This window comes from Lepisma saccharinum, chromosome 1 (genome assembly GCF_977018435.1).
Source record: "Lepisma saccharinum chromosome 1, izLepSacc3.1, whole genome shotgun sequence".
Classification (NCBI taxonomy): Eukaryota; Metazoa; Arthropoda; class Insecta; order Zygentoma; family Lepismatidae; genus Lepisma; species Lepisma saccharinum.
In genome coordinates, this window is record NC_139229.1 from 170002198 (window position 1) to 170026772 (window position 24575).

Here is a 24575-nt window from a genome sequence, read left to right on the forward strand (position 1 = left end):
ACAACAGAAAATGGTCAGGAAGAAATTCACTTATGATTACATGATCTACTATTATCTACAAAATAATAGTAATTATCTAAGTCCAGAAATATGTGGTGGTTGAACAACTTTGCCACCTAGGCAGCACCCACTGCTTAATGTAGCAAACTTTGAGTCACTAATAAGGTATGGAATCATGATCTGAGGTAACAAGGCACATAGCTCTATACTATATCTACAAAAGTGATAACCAACTGTCAAGAATTAAATCCAGAAAAGAAGGACTCATTCTTGGAAGTTATTTTTTCTTAAAAAAAGTGCATTTATTTTCATCTACATGGTCAAGATGGGAGTTATCCAACACTATATACAAATTTTTGATGACATACTTGTTCACGCTTTTTAATATACCATCATAAAATTAGGCAGATATAATGGTTGATCCATCTTGATATCTTTTCGGCTTCCTTCATGTTCATTCTTGCACATTTTCCATAGATTGTGACAACTTGTGTATCTTTGGTTGTTTCTTCAATGCTTGAAGTTTCACTGTTTTACGTAATCTAAACTGTTTGTTCTTATCACCAGAACATATGAACTCCACCCTGAGACGACGGTTATTCAGAACTGTGTTATGCAAACTCAGTGCTTTCTGCAAGAAAGAAATTATCGTGAACACATCATTTAAACAATTCCCTTTCAAGATGATTATGTAAGATTTTTGTTACAAAGTTATATACCTACATGAAAATTCACAAAAAAAAATTAAAATATTAAAACCTTTGAGGGATCAGCTCTCAATAATATTAAAATCACATGAACATATTAAAAAACCCGTATTTTAATAAAAATAATTAAATGGATCTCGTACAAGGTATCCTGTTGGTTCCACTTCTGCCTGGTTACTGCCTCATATTCTTGTGGCTTGAATTTAGTCAGTAGTGAACATTGAGAAGAATATTATATGTAAGTGGTAGATAATAAATTACATCATATCCAGGTTAGACTTTTAACTCATTGTAGTCACCACAGACCCAGCCAGGGCTTTTATGTAATTACAAAATTTTCCATATATGTAAAAATGCAAAAAATGACAAATGTCAAATTCAAAAGTTGGAATTACATATGTATGTTTGGGACACTATATTACATATTGTCCATTTACAGATATCTGTTACATCAACGTGGTCTATCACTTAAATGTTGGCTTAAGCCATAAAACAACATTGAAAAAATTAAGGCTCCACGTGTATTTGTTCTTAACTACTGCTGCATTACACAAATTTTGTGAGTAGTGACTGCAAGTCAACAGTTTCACGTGGTGGCCCTAATGGATTTTTTTTCAAGAATTTAATTTCAACATATTTAAAAAAGTGCAGGAATAAAAAAGATAACCAATCAGTGGCGAAGCATCCTATGAGGCCAGGAGGCCGGGCCTACCCACGCCATTACTCTTTTAAAGGTGTATTTACTTATTTCGTCAAAACATATGTAATGCAATGGAAACGTTTGGAATTTTCATTTATGATAATTACAAAAAAATTCCAACCCTGTCCAGGATACGAATTTTCCACGGAGTAAGGCACATTTGCTGGGGCCTCTTCTCTCCACATTCCGTCCTACGGTCGTATATGCGGGAAGCCTAATCTTACGAGTACTGTATGTATGCTTATAACGTGCTTCTGAGGCCGGCCTCGCGGTGTTACCCACTAGGACGAACAGAATATCAGCAACACTGCATTTCCGCCAGGGTTGGAAATTTGTGGTGTACCAGCATTTTTTATAAACATTAGCCTGTGTTTGTGCAGAGAGACTTCTATTTCATTGTACATTCTCCATATTTTGTACGAAACTTAGGTTATCCTTCCTTTCATTGACAAGTGTAAGTGAAATTGAAAATTACGGAGTACTGTAGTTCTGACTTCGTTTTCTGGTCAGAGTGCTGATGGTCTTGTCGATTCACCCAACACCGTAGCGTAAACAGAAAGTCCAAAGATCTTATATTTGTAAAGTAAGTCTTCATACCAAATTACGTAAATTAAAATGATAGTTACGCCTTATATTTACAAATTAGTTTTACTTTCACTGGGAATAGAATAATTTATTTTTATCGTGAATGGGGATTCCCTCGCTCGTTCCCCCTCTGTGAAAACTTGCCTCCTGCTCACGACGCTAGAAGGGAGCTTGGCTCGGAGTGCGAGGTTCGTGATGGTAGAGCTTTGTTTATGATTGGTGTCGTGTGCAGCAATCAGATTATGCAAGAAGTGCTGGACTGAAATGCAAGAACAACAAGAACAATCGAGTTCTTAATTGAGTGAAGATGTAATCATCAGTAAGGTAGGACCCACTTATGGTCTTTCATGTTTCCTTCTTATAACAATAATTTCTAAGATGTTTTCAACTATATTTTCCTTTGCAAGTAGCAGTGGCAAGTGACAGCAAAATATTTAAAAAAAATTCAAAGTTGTTGAAACGTTATTTAATGCGTTAACACTGTCTCTGAATAAATATTACAAGCAGATATTTTTTATGCAGTTGTCACATTGGATTTGCAGAAAAGAGCTAAAAAATTGCACCTAAAATTGGGATTCTATTCTCTCAAGCAACTACATTTATTGTAACCTGTTTATATGTTACATAGTAACCTGTCGTGTTGCCGGGTCCCAAACAAGGATCCTATGTTCTATTATCACGTAAAGGTGTCTACTAACACAAGGGGTAGAACAAACTAGGATGCGAAGTATACACACTGAATGAGAGAGGTCACCTTTACTTATGTTTTTTCTTGAAAGCCCAGTAGTCGTCATCCTAACACGTTACGAAGCCAGGTGACCTACTTGTGGTCATGTCAATGTTTCCTGATCATCTTTAATTCATTCTCCATACATTCTCATCGTCACGATTAGCATAGAGCAGAACAAATGAGACGAAAATATTTAAATTTTAAATTGTTTACTTGCACATACAGGTGTCAGAAATTCATTTATCTAGAAAGCCAAGACTGGAACTAACTACAACGATTCCTTTAGTTAGACAACAGATAACAATGGTGTTTTCCTCGGTGCGAGGAAGTCTTGCTAAAAAAACTAAGTTGGCAGCTATAGAACATACCAAACTGACAGTCGCTGAAAGTGCGGAATTCTGTCGTCTGCTCACGTCACAAACGTCAGACTGACCCGAAAATTATGGGGTTCTTCTACCCCTTTTCACCTCAATTGTAAAATAAATACATAAATTTAGAAAAAAGTGATGAAGAATTGACAACAGGGCTCGAGCACTTTTCGTTGGATTTTTTGCGATGTCTCATGATTGGTAGTTCTTTCTGGACGTGTGTGCATAAATCAGGGGTTGAAAAAATACAAACAAATAAAAAACCAGAAATGAACAAAAATCTAGATCGATGACATCTGGTGGGTGGGAGGAGAACGTCTAAGACATAATTATCGTACTGATGGCCGGTAACAACACTTTTGAAAATGTCACCCCACTGGCAAGTAAAGAAGCGGTCTGGAGAGACATTGAACCACTCTCCATGACATAGCCCCCCCCCTCCCTTTCTTTTTACAGATTTAAGCAACTAATGGAAATTATCGCACTTCTGTGCCTACCCTGCTAGGAACTCTACGCTTCGCCACTGTAACCAATGACTGCCAATTACTTTGTCCTATCCCTCATGCATGTACATTGTCAGTGTTTTTTTTAACCAATTCGCCTACAAATTTTCGAAATTGAAAATTCCTCTGGAGCCAGACTTAAATGGCCGCTGATTGCCATTTTTTGCACTTCTTTTAATACATTCGTTATAGAAATAAATATATAAATCTACTGATTACATTGTTGTGAAATTTTGTATTTATGAAGTAAAATAGCAAAATATTATTTTATTTCATCTTCATCCACATCAAACCAATTTGTCTCTCACTTTTTTTTTGTAGCTGCATTGCTTATTTTCTTGCTTGCATAATTGTTTTTTCTTTAACAAAAACATCGAAGATTGATTGATTGATTTAGTTTATTTTACTTTGCGTTTTGTGCCTCTTGGCTAATTTGCGAAGATGGGGATGAGTGATGAAATTGATGAATGGACATTCATAAACAACCAAGCCCGAGCGGGATTCGAACCCGGAACCCTTGGCATCGCAGTGCGATGTGCTAACCACTCGGCCACAGGCTCCGGTGAGAGAGAACTTCGAAGTTCCCGAATTTCAAAAATATGTCAAGTTCACTGGGGTCGTTATGTTGAAATTTCTGCCAGATTTCATGAGAAACACCAGTGTAAGCTATAAAGGGAAGTCCAGTCATTTACATATTTTGATGTCCGCTTGTGTTTTGCTGGCACTGTTTCTATTGCGTCAACACTTTTACATTCATTTTCTTCAAGTTCAGAATGCAAACTCTCTTCATCACTTTTCTCTTCACCTCCCTAATCACTAATATCTTTCTTCTGCGTGTAGCCATGCTGCTCACGATCATAAACAAAGTCGCAGTTCAACAAACTCTAGAAAGTTTCACACACTAGAACAAGCACATATCACCACCCCAATTCATAGCTGTGCGATAGACTTAGCAACGCTACAGCACATGCTCTGACGTCAGGCTATGTAATGTCGAGGCCTAATGTCCGAGCCAGGAGAATCGATAGCCCACTTGGTCTCGGGCAGCGAAGCTACACACACACACACACTTGGGAAATTTCTACTACAGTTAAGTATTTCAATTTAATTATGAATTAATCAAACACTTAATCCGAGTTAGCCTATTTATCGGCCATTAGGGCTAAAATTAACATACTTAAAATGGGGGGTTTATTATTTTTATTTTTTTAAAACTAAACTTCCATAGCTTTTTTTTGTATGGCCGATAACATTACGTGTCTTAATGTAAAGAATTAATATCATCCTATTTCAAATTATACAGAGGGGGGGGGGGGGTGAACAATCAAATTAGGTGCCAAGAAGTCAACGTTATTTACAGGTTATTTATAGAAACGTTAATGATCTTAGAATTCTTGTTATTAGTAATTACTATTTACTTGTTAATGCTTTGATTGTAATAAACAGGAAATTGAAAAGATACCTTTGCTTGTAATTTACAATGACTTGATATGGTCTATTGCTCCCACTACTAGGAATGTAGTTGTATGGCTCTAGGAAAATGGGGGACCAGTATAACTATCCACTGCGTGGTATGATGTTCGCACGTAATTTGCTTCCTATATAGAGGCAAAATACATGGGGAATATCATACACTGAAAAGTGACTAACGTAAAGCCCGATATCTATACAACACAGAAAACTCACCACATGCACGATCTATGAGCGAAAATGAGAACTAGAAGAAAATACAGCATAACCTACTCGCTTGCATATCAGACAACTGAAACCGTGTGTTCGAGAGGTGTCAAATGGGTTAAGGGATTATGCCTGGGTATTTGTAAGATAAAAAAAACATGCCACAAATATTTATTCCATTACAAACTGGAAATACTGGGCTAGCAAATATATTGCCAAAGTGCTGTACATTCTAGTTTAAAATAAACACCCATATTTGATGCCATTGACAAAATTACTATTCTTCAATTTTTTAAAGATGGTTACGACTCCACATAAAAGCTCCCACTGTAATTTTGTAACATAATAATATAATAAAATATTCATGGAGCACTGTAAATGCTGGTGCTGAATGATGATGTAGAATTGCAGATATGAACCTAATTCCAACATTCAATAAGTATGGTCCGAACTGAAGCATTACTTTCTATGTTTAAAGTTAATACACAATGCTTAGCATCCCCTGTACATGCCACATGAACTGCATTGTGTTGTTTTGTGTGGGGGAATATGTATATAATTTTAAACACACTCCTTACCTCCAATGTAGGAGAATCTGGAAATTCAACAAAACCACATCCTTTGAACTTGTTAGTTCCTTTCTCCAAAGAAAACTTTACATCCTTCACAGAGCCAGCTTGTTCAAAATGCTTCCATACATCTTGCTTGGTAGTACTGAAACATAAACAATAAATATCAAGTACAGAAGAAAGCAATCAAGAGTGCAAAAACCAAATTCCCTAGCTTTACTAAATTATACAATTTATTTACCCTAGATAATGACAAGAATAAACTTTTAACGGCATTGAAAAGGTTTTCTCGGGCAATCAGCCAGGTGATTTCCGGAAAGGCTTCTGAGCTTTTGAGAGCTTTAACGTCACTCTCATCTTCAGGGAATGAAGTGCAGAGATAGGTCAGGGTGACGTTATATATATTTGGTGTGGGAGGGGTCCGGTGTAGGTGGCGGGCCAATCAGGTGGCGTTTCTCCGACGTCCGTGCTCCCAGTTGACTATCGCTAACCAGGCTGGGTCAAGTTCAAGTCCCGTGTCCCTGTTGAGGTTGTCCTTTTCCCTGTGTATGGCTATTGCTTCTTTGATGAGACGGTCCCAGTAATTTGATGATTTATTGATGATCTCGGTGGTTGTGAAGTCAATTCTATGGCCCTCCTGGATTGAATGTTCTGCTAACCCTGATTTTTCCAGATGAAAATTATTTATGTAGCTGGCATGTTCTTTGCAGCACTGTTCGATTGTCCAGGCACAGGCGATACGGTAAACCCTGGGTGTCTTCTGTCTTAGGTTGTCTTTGGGGTTTCGAAGTTGGCTTCTGACTTTCAATGGCTGTTTGTGGATGGTCTTGATGTTGTGTTTTGAGAGAATGCGGCTGATGACTGCAGAGAGGTTACCGGTGTATGGGATGAGGGCTATCATCTTGTCTTCTTGGTCATCAGGTGGATCCGGGTTTGTTCGTTGGTTGTTCTTGTGTGTTACTTTCTTTAGCGTCTTGTTGATAATGCCTTCACTATCCATTCTGTCTGAAAGCCGTGCGTAGGTGTCTTATTTCCTCTTGCAGGTGCTCTGTGTCGCTGATGGCGATGGCTCGGTGAAACAATGTCAAGAGTACTGTTGATCGCTGCGCTGGATGGTGAAAACTCTTGGCGTTGAGGTATAGGTCGGTGTGAGTAGATTTCCTGTATACTCTGTGTCCTAAGCTACAAGGACAAGTACTATGAACAGATCGACGGAGTGGCAATGGGATCCCCGCTCTCACCAGCAATAGCCAATTTCTTCATGGAGAACTTCGAACACGAGGCACTCCGTTCAGCTCCACAGAAACCTTCCGCATTCTACAGATACGTAGACGACACCTTTGTCATCTGGCCACACGGTGAAGCAGCGCTACAGACGTTCCTGGTTCACTTCAACAACCAACACCAGAACATCAAATTCACATTGGAGACAGAGATCAATGGCAGCCATCCATTCCTGGACATCCCCATTACATGCAAACCGGACGGGACCTTAGGACACAGCGTATACAGGAAACCTACTCACACCGACCTATACCTCAACATCCAGCACAGCGATCAACTCTACTCTCGACATTGTTTCACCGAGCCATCGCCATCAGCGACACAGAACACCTGCAAGAGGAAATAAGACACCTACGCACAGCTTTCAGACAGAATGGATACAGTGAAGGGATTATCAACAAGACGCTAAAGAAAGTAACACACAAGAACAACCAACGAACAAACCCGGATCCACCTGATGACCAAGAAGACAAGATGATAGCCCTCATCCCATACACCGGTAACCTCTCTGCAGTCATCAGCCGCATTCTCTCAAAACACAACATCAAGACCATCCACAAACCGCCATTGAAAGTCAGAAGCCAACTTCGAAACCCCAAAGACAACCTAAGACAGAAGACACCCAGGGTTTACCGTATCGCCTGTGCCTGCGGTAAAGCCTACATTGGACAAACGGAGAGGACAATCGAACAGTGCTGCAAAGAACATGCCAGCTACATAAATAATTTTCATCTGGAAAAATCAGGGTTAGCAGAACATTCAATCTAGGAGGGCCATAGAATTGACTTCACAACCACCGAGATCATCAATAAATCATCAAATTACTGGGACCATCTCGTCAAAGAAGCAATAGCCATACACGGGGAAAAAGACAACCTCAACAGGAACACGGGACTTGAACTTGACCCAGCCTGGTTAGCGATAGTCGACTGGGAGTGCGGACGTCGGAGAAACGCCACCTGATTGGCCCGCCACCTACACCGGACCCCTCCCACACCAAATACATATAACGTCACCCTGACTTATCTCTGCACTTCATTCCCTGAAGATGAGAGTGACGCTAGCTCTCGAAAACCTTTCCGGAAATCACCTGGCTGATTACCCAAGGAAACCTTTTCAATATTCGCCGCCAGGAAAGCTTCAAGAATTATTTTAACGGCATGTTGATCTGGGAAACATAATTGATTGATTTGGTGTTTTAAGTCCACTTTATGCACAGTAAGGCTAATCGGGACTGGACCTACAGTTTAAAGTGGGATCCGAACCACTATGTGCCTCCACCGGGTATCGAACCCGGGACCCCTTGATTACAAGGCGACGACGCTACCGTTGCGCCATCAGGAGGCCCTGGGGGGGAAACATAATTAAGAATTTTGAAGAATAGATATGGATATGAACAGAAGATGACAACTGGGAACTGTATTTCATAATAAGAGCGGTGCTCGAAAAATCTTCTTCAGAGCTAGGTGCCAGTTCTGAAAATCAGGCACCAGGAAACCACCTACTAGCAATTGTGCATACTATAAGAAGTTGAGCCTCACCATATTCAAAACATCGCTAAATCATGTGAGAAAGCAGAAAATTAGGGTTGGGGGACAAAGAGTAAGGAATAGTTACTGATTGTAAGAAATGTTCACAACGTTGATAAAAAAAATCATTTTCTAACTTACGCTGTACTGCAATTTGAACTTAGAATCTTCAAAATTCCGTAAACGCAAACTTAAAAAAACAGCAATATTAAAATAAAAGATCGCAGTCGCCTTGCTGAATTTTTTAGTCGCCATGGCGACCTGATGACTGGGATTTTTCAAGTCCTGCATAAGAGCATATAAAGATTGATGAGGCAAGGACAAGCTTATGAAATGCAAAAAGGTCTTGATTGATTGGTTGATTTAGTTTACTTTACTTCGCTTTTTGTGCCCCCATTTGGTTAATTTGCGAAGATGGGGATGAGTGATGAAATGATGAAATTGATGAATGGACATTCACAAACAACCAAGCCCGACCGGGATTCGAACCCGGGACCCTTGGCGTCGCAGCACGATATGCTAACCACTCGGCCACAGGGTCGGGCCAAATGCAAAAAGGTAACATACAACACTTGCTAGGTATCTATAATTGTATTCGGAGCAGAGGTTAGGACAAAGAAGAGTAGAGAAAGAAAGAAGAACATGGATGCAGTTCAGAAAGCAGTCTAAACAGTACTGTATTTCACTGCATAATCGTTAGATTTTTTTTTGCAAAAAAGTGGGGTGTGACCATTATGTATTTTTTTTAAATAGTGCTGCTATCACCAGTGTTTAAAAATAATTTATTACATAACTGTCTTTCATGCAAGATTAGGATGCATGGAATACTTGAGATTATTTGTTAAAATTGAATATGGTATCCAAATCAATGCAAATGATTTTATCTGACAGGTTAGCAAACATTTCTTCAGTCTGTAAAAGAAAGTTAATACATTAGTTGTTATTGATTTGCATTACAACTGCATTATAGTTGAAATATTACATAATTTACTATGGTGTTGCGAAATCTGCACTTCAAAATGTAATTTTGTGTCCGAAGATTCTGCGCTACTATTGTTGGTGTCGTTATAGGTACAATGTGCTGATGCAACAATTATGCGTTCGATTGTTATAAACCAATTTTTGGACTGAAAAAACAGAATGCGATAATTATGTGGTGAAATACGGTATGTTAGGAAGACCAGAAACAGCAGATGTGAAGAAAATTGGTCCGGAAAATGTGCCAGCAACACTCCACAATAGGGCATAAGGGGAGAACACAACTCTCGTTGAATTTTAGAAATGGATAGTGCTCAAAATATCCGTTGCACTCCCTTGAAACAACAAATCTTTTCTCCATTACTACACTCCTACAGTCTTTTCGTTTCAAACTCTCAGAGGCAATCAGATATGCAACAGAACAACTTGTGTTGTTTTTCTATGGTTGTAGTTACTGGCCTTACCAGAAACTAATTCCAGATAGTGCCGAATTCCACGAGAACACTATAAAATGGGCGAATATCCATTCCATTGGTGTTTAGATCACTAGAAACCCATTTTTAAATTTTTTGAGAAAGAAAATAACAAAATTAATATTCTAAGATATGTATTTTTGTTTAGTCTCATCACATCCAAATGTAACGCACTAGATTTAGAATTTCCTCCCTCCTGTAATAGCCTATTTTGTGTTAAGTGAACTAGAATACTTCAAATAGGACAGTCTCGCTACAAAGCCAGAAAAACTTTGAAAATAATGGGCAAAGATGGTATTCTACGGATCCCAATAGTGATCTGCACGATCAATGATGGGAGTTTTTTCCTCGCGACCACTGCAGTGTTAACATGTTCCTCCCTGAATGCCACATTCATATTATAAAATCAACAATTCTCTTTGACATCTCAAGTAGTTATGTGTTAAGCTGATGGGGCTTTAATATTTTTATACTTTTAATACTGAACACTTTTTTACAACATGCAAATTTGGGGAAAATAACACCAAACAAATTCAGGTCCTTAGTTATACCCTTTGAATAATAAGCAAATGAAAAGATTATGTCCAGTTACAAAAATAAGCATTGTTTTATTTTCATGCATTACATATTAATTACAGTAAAACCTTGTTAAACCAGACAGGAAAAAAAATGTGGCTAGAAGTCAACAAGAGAACTTCCCAAAGAAAAGGCAGTCAACCACTGATGTAATTCTGTTTCCTGTTTTCTTTGTACTGTATAGTGTATTTAGGCCTATGTCCTTTAAATACACCATAATAAACGTGTTTTGTTGCTATAAACGGAGTTTTAATGCATTTTCTACTGTTCTTTTAGGTTATTGCAGTTAGTCCGGACTTTCGTTAAACCGGTCAACTTATCCCCCCATTAGTCCAGATTAACGAGGTTTTACTGTATATCAGTGTATAGCTTATGTATGTTAATTCAGGATAAAAGCACAACATACCTTGAGGAGCAAAAGTGAAAATGCCACAATAATCTGCCATAAAATTACTACAATACAAATACAAGTTCTTACCTGTAGGAAATATTTCCCACGAACAGCATAAATCGCTTCATTCCCTGTCGTTGCTTCAGCTTTCCATCATCTCCATCACTGTGGGTTGGATCATCTGCAGTGTCTTGTTCTTGCATGTGATGCCGCTTCCGCTTTTTACCACCTGCCAATCTTTTGGCTGGAACTTCTGAAGTGGTGTTTAAATTCCTGCCGTCACTTTCTGTCATAAGTTTTGAATTTTCTGCCTGCAGCTCTTCACTACTTTTTATAAAAGAAATAAAATTTAAGCCATCAGAAATGTGTTTTCCTTTCTTTACCTTCATTTTCTTCTTCTTTCTTTTCTCTTCAGCTTTCTCAATGACAGTAGAGAGAAAATTGCTCAAGCCATTGTCCTCACTCCCCACTTTCAGTTTATTTTCCTCAAAGAGCTCATCTGAATCATCATTATCTGAATCTCTTTTTTCATTTTTAACGGTTATGGGTATTTCATCTGTGTCTGAACGTGATTCACCTACATGACTTTCTTTTGATGGGCGAGGTTGGGAAGAATCTTCACCATCACCTGTGTTCCTGCCAGACTCTTTCCTCTTCCGTGAACTTGACATCACAGGTACGAAGACTTCAGCTGCATTCTACGTAAGTCGCCACTTGTTGTTACTCACTTTATCTTGCATCGGTTGCTCTTCACTAGCTTTAACATAAGAAATATCCCATTTGTTAGTGTGCTTAATATTATCAGTACTAATTTTCAGACAATTTTTAGCATATAGAAATACATAAAAATGTTTAAACAATCATATTTTTATCAATTGTACCAATGCAACAAACAACATTCTAAAAAAGCATTTCACATGTAACACAAGCATGCCAAAAATATTTAAACAAATCTAGAAGATAATTCACTATATGTTATGTACGTGTATGTGTGTGTATGTGTACACATATAGAGAAAGGGAGACATACTTTACTCTTGGATGTATTAAAATCAGGACACTAAGACTGAACATAATACAATATTAAAATAAAAGATCAGAAAGTTCTATTAACGTTTTTGGAATATTCTTCCTTATTTTATCGTGATGATAAGGATTATTGATCATCCACGATACTTGTACTTCCATCATGGGTGTTTTTGTACAATACTCGTTGATCAAAGTCATACTAATTGTTTCAATCAGTCAGAAGTAGCAAAAAATACCAATTAAATTAATTACAATATAAACTAACGTCACTGATTGCTCTACATGTTATGGTTGCACATTTGGAGCAGATCAGCTTGCCTTATAAATGTGTAGAGGTCTTTGTATGAGAAGAAATGTAAAAAAAAAAAATCATCATTCATACACATCTGAAAATTATAATAATCATCTCATGAAAACTAGGAAGCCTTCAAGAATTAGTTCCCCTCCAAAAATATATTTCTTTATATTCTATGCTTTCACAATTGTGGTGCAACAGCCCTTGAGGGCATTGGCCTATCAAGCTGCTTTTTACTGGGTGATGCCTGATCTTTAAGTAGTCACTAATTTTGCATCTGATTCGTTGTTGTTTTTAGTTTGTGGAGATGCATTATAACTGATAATTAGTGATTTAATATGGTATCAGTTATGACATCATTACCAAATACGCAAGATATGAACTGCACACACACACACACACGTAGTGGGAAGTGCACATGTCAAGGTATGCACGAAATTCGTATTAATGTATATGTGAATGATTTATTTGGCAAGAAATATGGTGTGATTTAAAGATATTGATAATTTTATGTTGCTAAGTTAGGAAGGTGTGTTGGGTAAGATGTTGAGGTAATGGTTCAAAAGTTAAATGTTTTTCCTCAAGTGTCTTAGGAGTATTAGGAAGTGTTGTAGAATACTGGACATTATTGTGGAAGTAGGTTTGAAGCTTGGAGAAAGTAATTACACAGTTAAAAGCTCCACTAAGCATTCAGAATTAATTGAGGCTGACTTAATTGTTGTTGGAAACACGCATGCTGGGATCATGAACTTTTCAGGCCTCCTGGACGTATCCTCCCTCTAGTTAAATGCATCGCCGCCAAAGATCTGGAAGTTTCATGAGCACCTGTTTAAACCATTCCCATGGAGTGTAGCGACAACACTCGCGGACAATGGCATGTAAGGCTTCTGCATCCTGAAACACCCTGACCTGCAGTGACTTTATCATGGCGTCAAAAAGTGCATAGTCTGAAGGGGCTAAATCTTGTACATATGGAGGGTGTTTCAAAACTGTGAATCTCAATTTCTGTAGCATTTACATTGTCTGAGCAGAAGTGTGCGGCCTGACATTATTGTGTAAGAGACACACACATTTTTCGACCATTTCGCTGGTCGTCGTTACTGAATTATGCGTCACACTCAGCAGAGAAGTTCACAGTATGTGCCACTGTTCACCCTGAAACGTTGTGGCAGCCAATCCAAAAGTAGGATCCCATCTGCATCCCAAAACACAGACGCTAGCTGCTTCCCACTTGAAAGTGGTGATCTTGCTTTTTTTTCAGCCTGGACTGTCCTGATGTATCCATTCCATTGATTGCTACCTCTTCTGTGGTGTTTCGTAACTGAAGAATGACTCATCTTCAGTCACTAGGTGAGCTAAAAAGTCATCTGGATTTGCACCATGGAGGGCCAAGAGATCTCTGCAACAGTTCACATGCACACTTTTTTGTTCCTGGGTGAGTTCATGAGAAACCTACTGCGAACACACCTACTTTATCTTCGGGTCCTTGGTGAGTATGGTGTGGATTGTCACCCTTCCCAGACCAGTTGCATGCTGTAGAGCCTCCACAGTCACATGCCTGTCGTTCATTAATATGTCAGCAACCTGCTGTATCATGCCTGGGGGTTTCGACATGAGTGACGATGTCCAGGGCAGGTTCCTTTCCTGGCACTCGGACTTCCGGCTGCGAAACCTGCCACCCAGCGGAACACAGTTGCATGACTTGGAGCGGAATCACCACAAACTGCTTGTAGCCGATTATGAATGATAGCTTTATGCACACCTTCTTTACCCATGTCGCCTTCCATGCTGATATCATACACCATCACACACCTTACACTGTGAGAAACAAATGCCTGTCATGTGGCACCGTCTGCAATTAGGGAGATGAAACTCTGACAGCACAGACTCTGGACACAGTCTCGATCAATTCTGAGCAGCCTAAATATTTAACAGAGAAATGATATGTAAAGTAACTTTCATGACCATCAGCGCTTTGAAGTGGCTATTGTTTTAGTGTTGCTTCAGACAGGGAAATTTGGGTGGACTTTCAGGCACGGAGGAGATTTGTGCATGAGCATGTGTTGGAAGCACTTAGGGAGGTTATTTTAATGCTAAGAGCCTTAAGACTGACCTGTCTAACCTTGCAACAAAAGCATACGGGACAGGATACTCCTTTACACCACATATACATAAGGTACTTGGCAGCAGCAATCCGTATCAAAGTTGACAGTAAATGAATGTGTGCTTACATACAATCATAAGGGGGTATAAAAAAAAAAAAAGTCGAAATTTTCGAGGGGGTCTAGGATTGGTCACCAGCTCCCAACGTTAGAAGCTGGAGCGGTACAGTACACTAACACCAAAATTATTAATAACAATGGTAAAACTGTCAAAGCTGGGAATCGGCTGTAACTCGTTTATTCTGTAATTGTTGACATTCGTACTTACTTATTCTGCATTGTGAAAGATTGTTTAACACGGGATTTTTTTTTAACAAAATTAGTATCTATTGTCGACATATCGAGTAATTATTGTTCCTTCTTTTCTCGCTTCCTGATCACGCAAAATGGCGGGCAAATCTTGACTAACGTTGTGTTTCAAACGGCATCGTGGTATATATTTGACCGGGAAATCATGTCAGTGTTTCCAACCCCCCCTTTTTTAACTATGCTTGCCTAACCAAACCAAACCTAACCTTATCAGAATGGTTTGTGGGGCTATCCGTCAGCTACCCAAGCATAATGTATAATTTGCACACGTGAAGAACACGATAGTAGGTATTTTTCGGTGAAGAAGGTTGGAAACACTGATATTCGAAAACAAAAGATGCTATATCATTCGCAAAGTAAGCGATATTCCACCGTTACGTGCGTTTGGTAGCACTTACAAAAATGTGTTATTTTAGTAGAAAAAGTGTTTGTTTTCGCGTAAAAAGCATAATGGCACCTTGAACTATGTTCTGCAATACACAATTGGTAAGTATGAACCTTGTGAAACACAAAATATCCGATTGTAATGTGTCTCCGATCTATGAAACTGGTACCCAGAAAAATTCCTGCATAGCCCCAAAAACCATTCGGGATAGTATAACCATCCACAAATAGCCCCAAAAACCATTTTGGATCATATAACCATCACACGAATAGCCCCAAAAACCATTCACGATAGCCCCACCTACCATGACGGTAAGGTTAGGTTAGATTGCGGTATAATTTAACAATACAGGGAATTTCTCCAATTTGTTTGAAATTTCGGATACTTACTAATTTGGGTCTCGTAACCACGAATCTGTACTTAAAATTTGGCGCTCACGTATAGAAATTCCTGAATTATGGCTAGCCCCACGAACCATTGGCACGTGGTTAGGTTAGGCTAGGTTAGGTAACATAGTTAAATTTTAGGGTCGTAGTAATATCAGGAATATATATATTTCGTTCTTTAAGTATTCGAAACGGAAAATCTTGCGATAAATAATGAGCAATTGTGCATTGTCGGTTGCGAGATCTGACCCTCTTATTTTGCAAGTTTGACACGTGAGCGCCAAAGTTTAACTTCAGATTCATGATTAGGAGCCCTAATTTAGCGAGTATGCCGAATTTCAAACAAAATGGAGGGTACTACTTTACTATACCGGAGACACCTATCAATGATTTATTTCACAATATTTTACATTGCTAACGTACTATTCTGCATTGCGGAACATTTGTTTAGGTGAAATAATGGTAACAGTAGTATAAGCCAGAGACACATTAAACTCGTTTATTTTACCGAAATAATGAATTTCTAACAAAAATAATGTATATTTCTTACATTAGCGAGTACTTACTGTTGTTCCTTATTTCCCACAAACCATCCAAAAACCATTGACGTTAGGCCAAAAATTCACTATAGCCCCACGAACCATCACTGGGACGAGGTATGCCTACTAGGTTAGGTTAGGTTCTATTAGCACTCCTTTCGTTCAATTTAACATATATACGGACATCGGCTTGTAGCAGCAGCAATAGCGCATATTGTGCTCTCGTGCAGAAAGCAAATGGCGGCAGCAGCAATAGCGCGTCGGAAATAGATTTTCGTAGAAAACCACATGCATTCGCATTAAAATGGATCAAAACTACATTCCCGAACAACAACAACGCTACAGAAAATGATTTGCGTAAGTACCTTCTCCTGTAAATTTAAAGAAATCCGTCTCCGGTATAGTAAAGTGTTACCAAATGGAGAAATTTCCGGTATTGTAAAATCGCTCCTTCTCCTGTAAATTTGAAGAAATCCGATTCCCGGCTTTGACAGTTTAACCATAACAATATTTTATGCAGCATACTTTACCTAAACTCGCAGGTATTCGGATCGTTCCGTCTAAGGGGAATAACTTGGTTCTGTCCGTTCCTTTGAATCCGTAATCGCAGTTTGTTAAGGCTTCATCATCATCACTTCTGGGCTACTATATGTTTATGTTTACATTAAAAGACACAGATGAATTCTCACACATGAGTATTCTTCTTCTTCTTCTTCTTCTTCATGCCCCTCACGGCTTAAATGGTAGCAGTCTTGGGCAACGGTCTGAGAACTTTGAGGGCTAGGAGTTCGCACATTAAGATGAACATCACAATACTGTTTGACACTTCACTTCACTGTCACTATAGTACAGTAATGATGAGGGCGGGAATCAAAAGCGAAGTTCGCACTGTCGGGCAAAGCCATAGAGAATCCACATAGTAGGGGGGGAAGGAGATGAAAGTAGTGTGGGCAAGGAGAAAGGAGAAGCAACCTTTTGTCGATGGAGTCTGTGGAAAAGTGCCTGGCGTTGTGTGTTCCATAGCGGGCATTGGAAAAATAAGTGGGTGGGGGTTTGTTTATGTTCTCCGCAGGTACAATTGGGAGAGGGAGTTTGGTGAATGCGTGCCAGATGCTCGTTTGTGGTCACATGTCCCGTTCTAAGGCGTAGGATACAGGTGATCACTTCACGGGGTATTTTTAGATGATGAAACCAAGGTCGAATAGGGAGTTTTTCATAGAACCATTTGTAAGTAGTGGTTTTTGCCACTGCGTCATGAACCCAATTTTCCCACTGAGATTGGATTTTTTTTTTGACCCGTGGGAGAAGATCAGTATATGCGAGTCGGATTGGAGAGGGGGAAGGAACGTCCACAGCTGTTTTGGCATAATGATCCACAAGGTCTTGGTGAGGATTAAGATTGCTATGCGCTTTGACATAGGTAAACTGTACGCGTTGGGCTTTGTTTTGGAGGTGAAAGTACTCTTGTAAGATTAAGATGGGAAAGAGTTGCAACCGATAAGCATCCTTACCGCAACGAGCGATCGTGAATAATACGCTGAGGGCGTCTGTAAGAATTAAAGTTTGCGTGTATTGTGCTTCGCGAGCGTGTATCAAGGCCTGATAAATGGCATAGCACTCTGCCGAATAGATAGATGCTTCTGACGAGAGGGAAAATTGGCGTACAACATTGTATTGGGGGACATAAAAGGCACATCCAACTCGGTCAGCATTTTTGGACCCGTCTGTGTAGATAAAAATAGGGTCGGGCCAGAGTTCTTTGTAATATTCATGTCTTCCGAAATCAGTAAAGTTAATATGGGGAAGAGGGGCGATGAGTATTGGGAGAGTGTATATCAAAGGAGATGTAAATGTAAAGCTGAGATGGTAGGCGTCGCTATCAATATTATAACAAGATAAAAAGAAAAGCCGAAGGCGAGTGCGATCGAGGTTAAGAGTTGCATTCAGTTGGCGTTGAATAGCGAATACGGTATTGAAGGGGTGAGGGTGTCGTTCCCATGTTTTCAAGATGTATTTCGTGGTAGAATATTGATATCGGAGGGAGAGAGGCAGTTCAGTACTTTCTCCATAAACGCTCACATTAGGGCTGGATGCCATTAGTCCGAGGCAGAGTCGGAGTGCCTGTCGCTGTAAGATATCCATTTTTTGGAGCCAGCGATCAGACATCCCTCCCAGTACGGGCGCCGAATAGTCGAAAAGTGAGCGGAAGCAATTCTTATAAAATAATAACATAATGGAGGGGTGACCCCCCCCCCCCATTTGGTGGTGGCGAGCCCTTTCAAAATGTTGATCAATTTTTTCCCTCTTGTGTGCAAATAGGTAAGATGCGGTTGCCAAGTTAATTTACGGTCGAAGTGGATGCCTAAGTATTTACAGGTTTGGACCACCGGAATTTGATGTAAATGAGTTAACGTATTGGGATAGCGGGTAAGCGTATACGGATTGAAAATAATGATCTGTGATTTCTCCGGGGAAAATGATAAGCCGCAGAGCGCTAATTGATCACGTAATTGAATGATAAATTTGCGTAGGTCTAAGATGCCTCGAGTGGCATCTGGTGTGCTATTGTAAAAACAAAAATCGTCGGCATATTGCAGTATATGTTGAGTAGAATTTAGTGTGTGATGCAAGTGTTGTGTGTATATATTAAACAGAATTGGGCTGAGCGGGGAGCCTTGGGGGACACCACTCCGAATTATTCGTGGTCCCGTAACGTTATGGGAGAACCAAAAAACCAATATTCGTTCGTGATATGATTGCCATATTAATTGGGCTACCCCCGGATGAATGTGAATAGTGTTAAGTATTTGGTATAATATGGGAATGTGGACCGAATCGTAGGCGTGAGCAATGTCTATGAATAAACTAAAACAATACTGTCTCAAGATTTGGCTATTCTGAATTGCCACTGTGAGAGTACAGATAGCATCTTGGCTGCCGAGTCCGGTTCGAAAACCCAGTTGAGAGGGAGGAAAAAAGTTTCGTTTCTCTAAATTCCAAGTTATTCGGTGTTGTAAAGTTTTTTCGAACAATTTAGCCATTACAGGGATAAGAACAATGGGACGGTAAGACGTCGCATGGGTAGCTGGTTTCGTCGGTTTTAATATTGGAATGACAACATGTTGGGTCCAGCCTCGCGGGATTTTACCCCGACGGTAAACAGAGTTGAAGATTGCCGTGAGGATATTAAGTCCTTGTTCTGGGAGGTGTTTGAGGGTGTCGTAGGTGATGCCATCATATCCTGGGGCAGTAGAGGGGGTATTCTCTAGGATATGTTGGAGTTCCGAAATTGTAACAGCAGGGAAATCTGCTGTAAAGGAAAAGTTTGTCGGGGCTAGGGATGGGGGAGGTAAGGTAACCGTAGGGGGTGTGAGGAGGTCCATAAATTCCGCTTCCCATGCATTAGTGAGCGGTCGGGGGCGGGGAATATGGGGGTGTCGTAAGGAGTTAAATTTACGCCAAATGGCTCCTATGGGGAGAGTCACATCGAGGGACTGGCAGAATAGTTTCCATGCCTGTCGTTTTGCTTTGGTATATGTATTTTTGGCGAGCGTCTGTAGTTTATTGAGCTCCAGCCATATTTCGGGCGTGGGGTGTTTGGCATAAAATTTTTTGAGTGCGTTTTTTTTTTTTTTTTTTTTTTGATGGCACACTGTTTGTTCCACCAATGAATCTTAGGGAAGCGGTCAATGGAAAAGAATTTTTGACGCGTACCGCTCCGATCACGTTGCACGTTGCATTTTCTTGACTTTTTCTTTGTGAAGTGCCGTTTCCTTGACTTCTATTTCCATTTTTCCCCAGTTTCTTTCATGTTTGTGCGATCTTATTTTGATTTCCTCTGCAACTGTCGCTCGAGGTTTTTATCTTCTTCTTCTTTTTACTTGAAGTTCACTCTGGCCGTGGGGTGCGGTGAGTGTGGCGTCCTAATTCCGCAGTTCCGATCTGGTTTACTGCGGGATTGTGGTGTCCTCTTAGTTCGTTCCAGAACTTTGCAGTTAGTCTTTTGATGACATCTTCTATCTTATCAATTTCGAGATCTTCATGTATTTGCTGATTAGTTGTGTATCTATCGTGGCCGCTGATTATTCTTGTGGCTTTGTTTTGAATTATCTGTAGTTTTGCCATGTAGGATTTCGCAGCATGATGCCATGCTGGAATTGCATAAAGTAATGCAGTCCTAATCATAGTTTTGTAGAGGCTTATCCTTGTGTCTAATGACAGCTGGAGATTTCTGAAGATTGCATAAAGTCCTCCTATTCTCTGATTTCCTTTGTGGTGCATTTCTTCTATGTGGTTTTTAAACGTAAGTCCACTGTCTAGCATTAATCCTAAATATTTAGCCTTCCTGGCGTTTGTGATGTCTTGTCCAAAGAGCTTCAATGTTTCTTGCTCTTGTCGTCTCTCCGATCAAGCGCTAACGTAATCATTTGGAGAAATTTGGTATACGTCATTGTCCGGTGAGAGGGTATATCGTCCGTATAATATAATTTAAGGAAATATGACCGAAAGGTATTCCAATTAATAGACTCGCGTGTCCATCGACGGACAGGGATGTCCGTCACGCCTGTATTCGGAAAGGTATTTGGTAAACAAATGAATATCGGCGTGTGATCACTCCCTCGTAAGTCTAAATCGTTTGTCCAGTTGATATGAGAAAAGAGGTTTGGGGACACTATTGTTAAATCGATGGCAGTCGGGCAGGAACCATTGTGTGGGTAGTGGGTGGGGGTACCGTCATTCATTAGAATAAAGTCGTTCTCAAAGATCCAATTTTCAATGGTGTAACCTAATCTATCGGTCTGGACATTGCCCCACATTTGGTTATGGCTATTGAAATCTCCGGTTATGAGATAGGGTCCTGGGAGTAGGACAAGAAGGTCTGTGAGGGTGGATAAAGGGATATTCTGCGAAAAGTGATGGGGAGGAATATAGAGGGAGAGGAGTGTGAATAGGTGTTGATGGAACTGTATGCGTACAGCAACTAGTTCGACATTAAACTGATGAATTAAAGGAAGGGAGGAGGGGAGAGAAAGGGGGGAATGTGGAATATTTTCATGGACGTAAATGGCAACACCTCGTTGTGTTGCGAGGAAAGGGGGACCGTAAGAGATGAAATGTGGGAGTCTGTAGTTTTCATATCGAGTTCCTTTCACCTCTTGTAGTCTAAGGAGATGCGGTTTATAATCCGCCACAAGTTTCTGTAATTCACATTTTCTGGCCGAAAAGCTGCGGACGTTCCATTGAATAATAACCGGAAATGACATGAAGGGGGAGGAAGGAAGGAAAAATTAAAAAAGGGAGAGAGACTCACGGAGCGATCTATGCCGGAGTAGGCGGGCTTCCGTTGTAATATCTTCATTGTGTCAATAGGGTAAGAAAACGAGGAAAAAAGAAAGAAAAAACGAAGAGGAAAGAGAAACAAAAATGGATGGGTAATCAGCCTTCTATTATTGATAACAGTTGAGTCGTGAGGGCTTGTATTTGTTGAATGAGAATCTTTTGTTCGCGTATGTTTGATAGTTGGAGCACTGAGGCCCATAAGGTTGTTATAAGGTCCAGGAGTGATTTGTAGATTGTTTGTTGATCGGAATATGGAACGTGCTGTGGTTCCGAAGGCGGTGGTGGTACCGTGTTCGGGGGGGCCCTCCGGGCCGGGTGAGCGTTATGCCCAATGGGGGGGAGGGGGTAAATTCATCTTCTGATGTCGAGGAGCTGGAAATCGTTCTTGTTTTGTCAACGTGAGGGCTGGGTGCCTGAACTTGTAAATCTGGGTGTTGTTCCTTTTGTGAGGAATGGGGCACAGGAGTATTAGACTTGCCAGTCCAGCGGCGGGGGTGAATTTTGTTTTTGGAGCGGACTGTTTCCACTGCCTGTGGTGTGGCGATCTGACGATCACTTGGGGTGGGAGGTGCAGATGCAAAATGCGTCTGTAAAGGATGAAAAGGGTTATCCCAAGCGCCGAGTTGGCGTGTTCCATTTGAGGGGGTCGAGGTGGGTGTGGGAGACAATTTGGGGAAGTCGCGCTTGTTGAGCAGGGGGTTTAAAATATCTTCCCGGGTTAGGGGTGGGTGGAAGGTACCGGAAAGTTTGGCCTTCGCCTCATAATAGGAGATATTTTCCTCCGCCATGCGAGTTTGTATGTTTTGTTCTCGTTGCCAGAAAGTGCATTTGCGGTCACGTGCCCCATGGGGGCCCTTGCAGTTACTACAATGAGGGGGGTTGGTGCATCCTTCCCCGTGTCTTTCTTGCCCACAGTTAGCACATTGTGGTTTAGACCGGCATTGAACCTGGGAGTGGTTATAACGATAACAGCCAGAACATTGTAACACCGATCGTACTCGCGGTTTGACTGTGAAGATTTCCTTATTTATCAGCACTTTTTCAGGTAGATGTTTACCATGGAAGGTAAGGCATATCAACTTGGTGTCCACGAGGTGGAATGTGCCATCCTCTCGCCAGATTTTTTTCTTTAGTCGTTTAGCGCATGTTACTCGAAATGGTGAGTCATTGCCGTCTAGGATGTCTTGTTCTGTCACGTCAAGTTCCAGGCCATACGCTAGCCCTTCCCGTTGGATCAGACTGTGTGGTATTTTGGCTCGGACTCCAAGTGAGTCCAGAAAGGTCCCGTTCCGAACAAAAGCGTTTGCTGTATCAGCTGTTTTGAAGGTGGCCCGGACCCTGTTTTTGCCACATTGTTCCACTAAACACACGGGTATGTTGGCCTTCCGGAATTTATTGCCCAAACTGCCACTAGAAAGTTTACCAATGTTTTGATTTTGTCCTTCTAAGAGGACCACAAATGGGCCGGTGGTGTCGGTCGAATACCAGAGAGTTGGAGGTCTTTGATCCGGTTGAGTGGGGCGGAATATTTTATCTTGTTTGCTTTCGGTTTGACTCACCTCGTCCAGTGTCCTTTTACCTGAGCGTATCGCTGAGTCGGTCATGGGAATGTCATCATCATGGTGGTTTAATGGAAATTCCTGTGTGGCCAGGTCGACTAAGCCTTCCGCCGCCGTCCTCTCTCTCGGGTCCAACATTGCGGCATCCGGTGTGATAACCGGCTGCCCGCCGGAAGCCACGATGAGCTAATGGGTCACTAGCTAGGGTACACACCAAGGGGAAAAATACACTATATCGTTGCACTGCACTCGACACGTAACTAACTTGATAATAAAGTCGTCGAAATTGAACCAGTCACTCGCGATGTGTTGCTCTGTCGGATATGTACCGCTTTTTACGACTGAACCTATCACTTCGAGCGCTCGTACGCGAATCTCACACATGAGTATGCACATGGGATAGAAGCAGCACGTGTTGTAGCAGCGTTGCCAAATCCCCAAACATTTTGACTGAAATTGAAACTTGTGCCTCGTTTGTCCCGCACAAACAGCTGTATGCCATCTAGCGAATTATCCAATCAGATGCGAGGATTTGTTTCCCGCGCGATTCTGTTGTCTGCACCTCTAATAACCTTGGTCTGCACCTCCGACCCATTCCCACGAAGTTCTGTCATCTGCCATCCAACTTACGATGGATGGTTCTGGTGAAGAGTTTGTTTTAACTTTTGCAAGTGATATCGGCAATGGCAACGAACCATAGGCGTGCGCTTGGGGTTGCCCTCCCTAATACCAGTGATGTGCGTCTACTCGTAAACAACGATAGTCTACATTCTACACGTAGGTTAGGCAGTGGCGAAGCGTCCTATGAGGCCAGGAGGCCGGGCCTGCCAAGCCATTACTCTTTTAAAGGTGTATTTACTTATTTCGTCAAAACACATGTAATGCAATGGAAAAGTTTGGAATTTTCATTTATGATAATTACAAAAAAATTCTAACCCTGTCCAGTATACGAACTTCCCATGGAGTGAGGGACATTTGCTGGGGCCTCTTCTCTTTACATTCCGTCGTAGAGTGCCACACACGTAAATTTGCCGTTGCGTAGAAACGAATTTTCGTTTCGTCTCCCTCTCTCTTAGCATCATGTGTTCTACCCTGCTCGAAAACCTTCGCTATTGTTGCCACATTGTCATTCCATTCCTGGACACACTCGCGCAAACATCATTGAAAACAATTGAATAGCGCTCCAGCTCGCGGTTCCCCCCGTTAGGTAGGGACGCTAATGTGGCAATATAGCACGGCGTAGTGCTTGCTTCTTTTATGCAGTGCATGTTCATTGGCTAGCTAGTAACTAGTGTTGCCAACTGTAATAATGAAGCACTATTTCTGTCACGGAAGGGGAAAAGGCAGGTAAAGTGGCGGTGAGTTTTGTTGGATTGGAAGCACCATATTTTTATTTTATACTAAGTATTTGACCGGTTTGACGTTGTGTGCGTGTATTGCGTGTGTGTATGTAAAAGTGTGTGTATGTAAAAGTGTGTGTTTGCTAATGAACGTTAAATTCC

The 24575-nt window shown here is 40.8% G+C and overlaps 1 protein-coding gene across 4 annotated transcripts; it reads right to left on the reverse strand.

Moving 5' to 3' along the window:
• Nucleotides 1-73: 73 nt before the first annotated feature.
• Nucleotides 74-24029, reverse strand: LOC145990001 (uncharacterized). 4 transcript variants are annotated; one of them, XM_083125609.1, is made up of 4 exons: nt 24010-24029; nt 11158-11827; nt 5849-5984; nt 74-631 (listed from the first exon to the last, which is right to left on the reverse strand). In XM_083125609.1, exons 2-4 carry the CDS (start codon nt 11739-11741, stop codon nt 455-457), a joined length of 897 nt encoding a protein of 298 aa, XP_082981735.1. In that variant the 5' UTR covers nt 11742-11827; nt 24010-24029; the 3' UTR covers nt 74-454. The 4 variants fall into 4 exon arrangements, with proteins under 4 accessions (XP_082981735.1, XP_082981726.1, XP_082981718.1 ...); XM_083125600.1 differs by lacking the exon at nt 24010-24029 and adding an exon at nt 16715-17169; XM_083125592.1 differs by lacking the exon at nt 24010-24029 and adding an exon at nt 16705-17169 and having other exon boundaries at nt 11158-11823.
• Between the last annotated feature and the right edge of the window lie 546 nt (nt 24030-24575).

Excerpts from the sequence above, each read along its gene's own strand:
- LOC145990001 (XM_083125609.1), bottom strand. The coding sequence starts at position 11,741 with ATGTCAAGTTCACGGAAGAGGAAAGAGTCTGGCAGGAACACAGGTGAT. Across the intron at positions 5,985-11,157 it reads GTGGGAAATATTTCCTACAG|TACTACCAAGCAAGATGTAT; the intron begins GTAAGAACTTGT and ends TTTATGTTTCAG. Across the intron at positions 632-5,848 it reads CAGATTCTCCTACATTGGAG|AAAGCACTGAGTTTGCATAA; the intron begins GTAAGGAGTGTG and ends TCTTTCTTGCAG.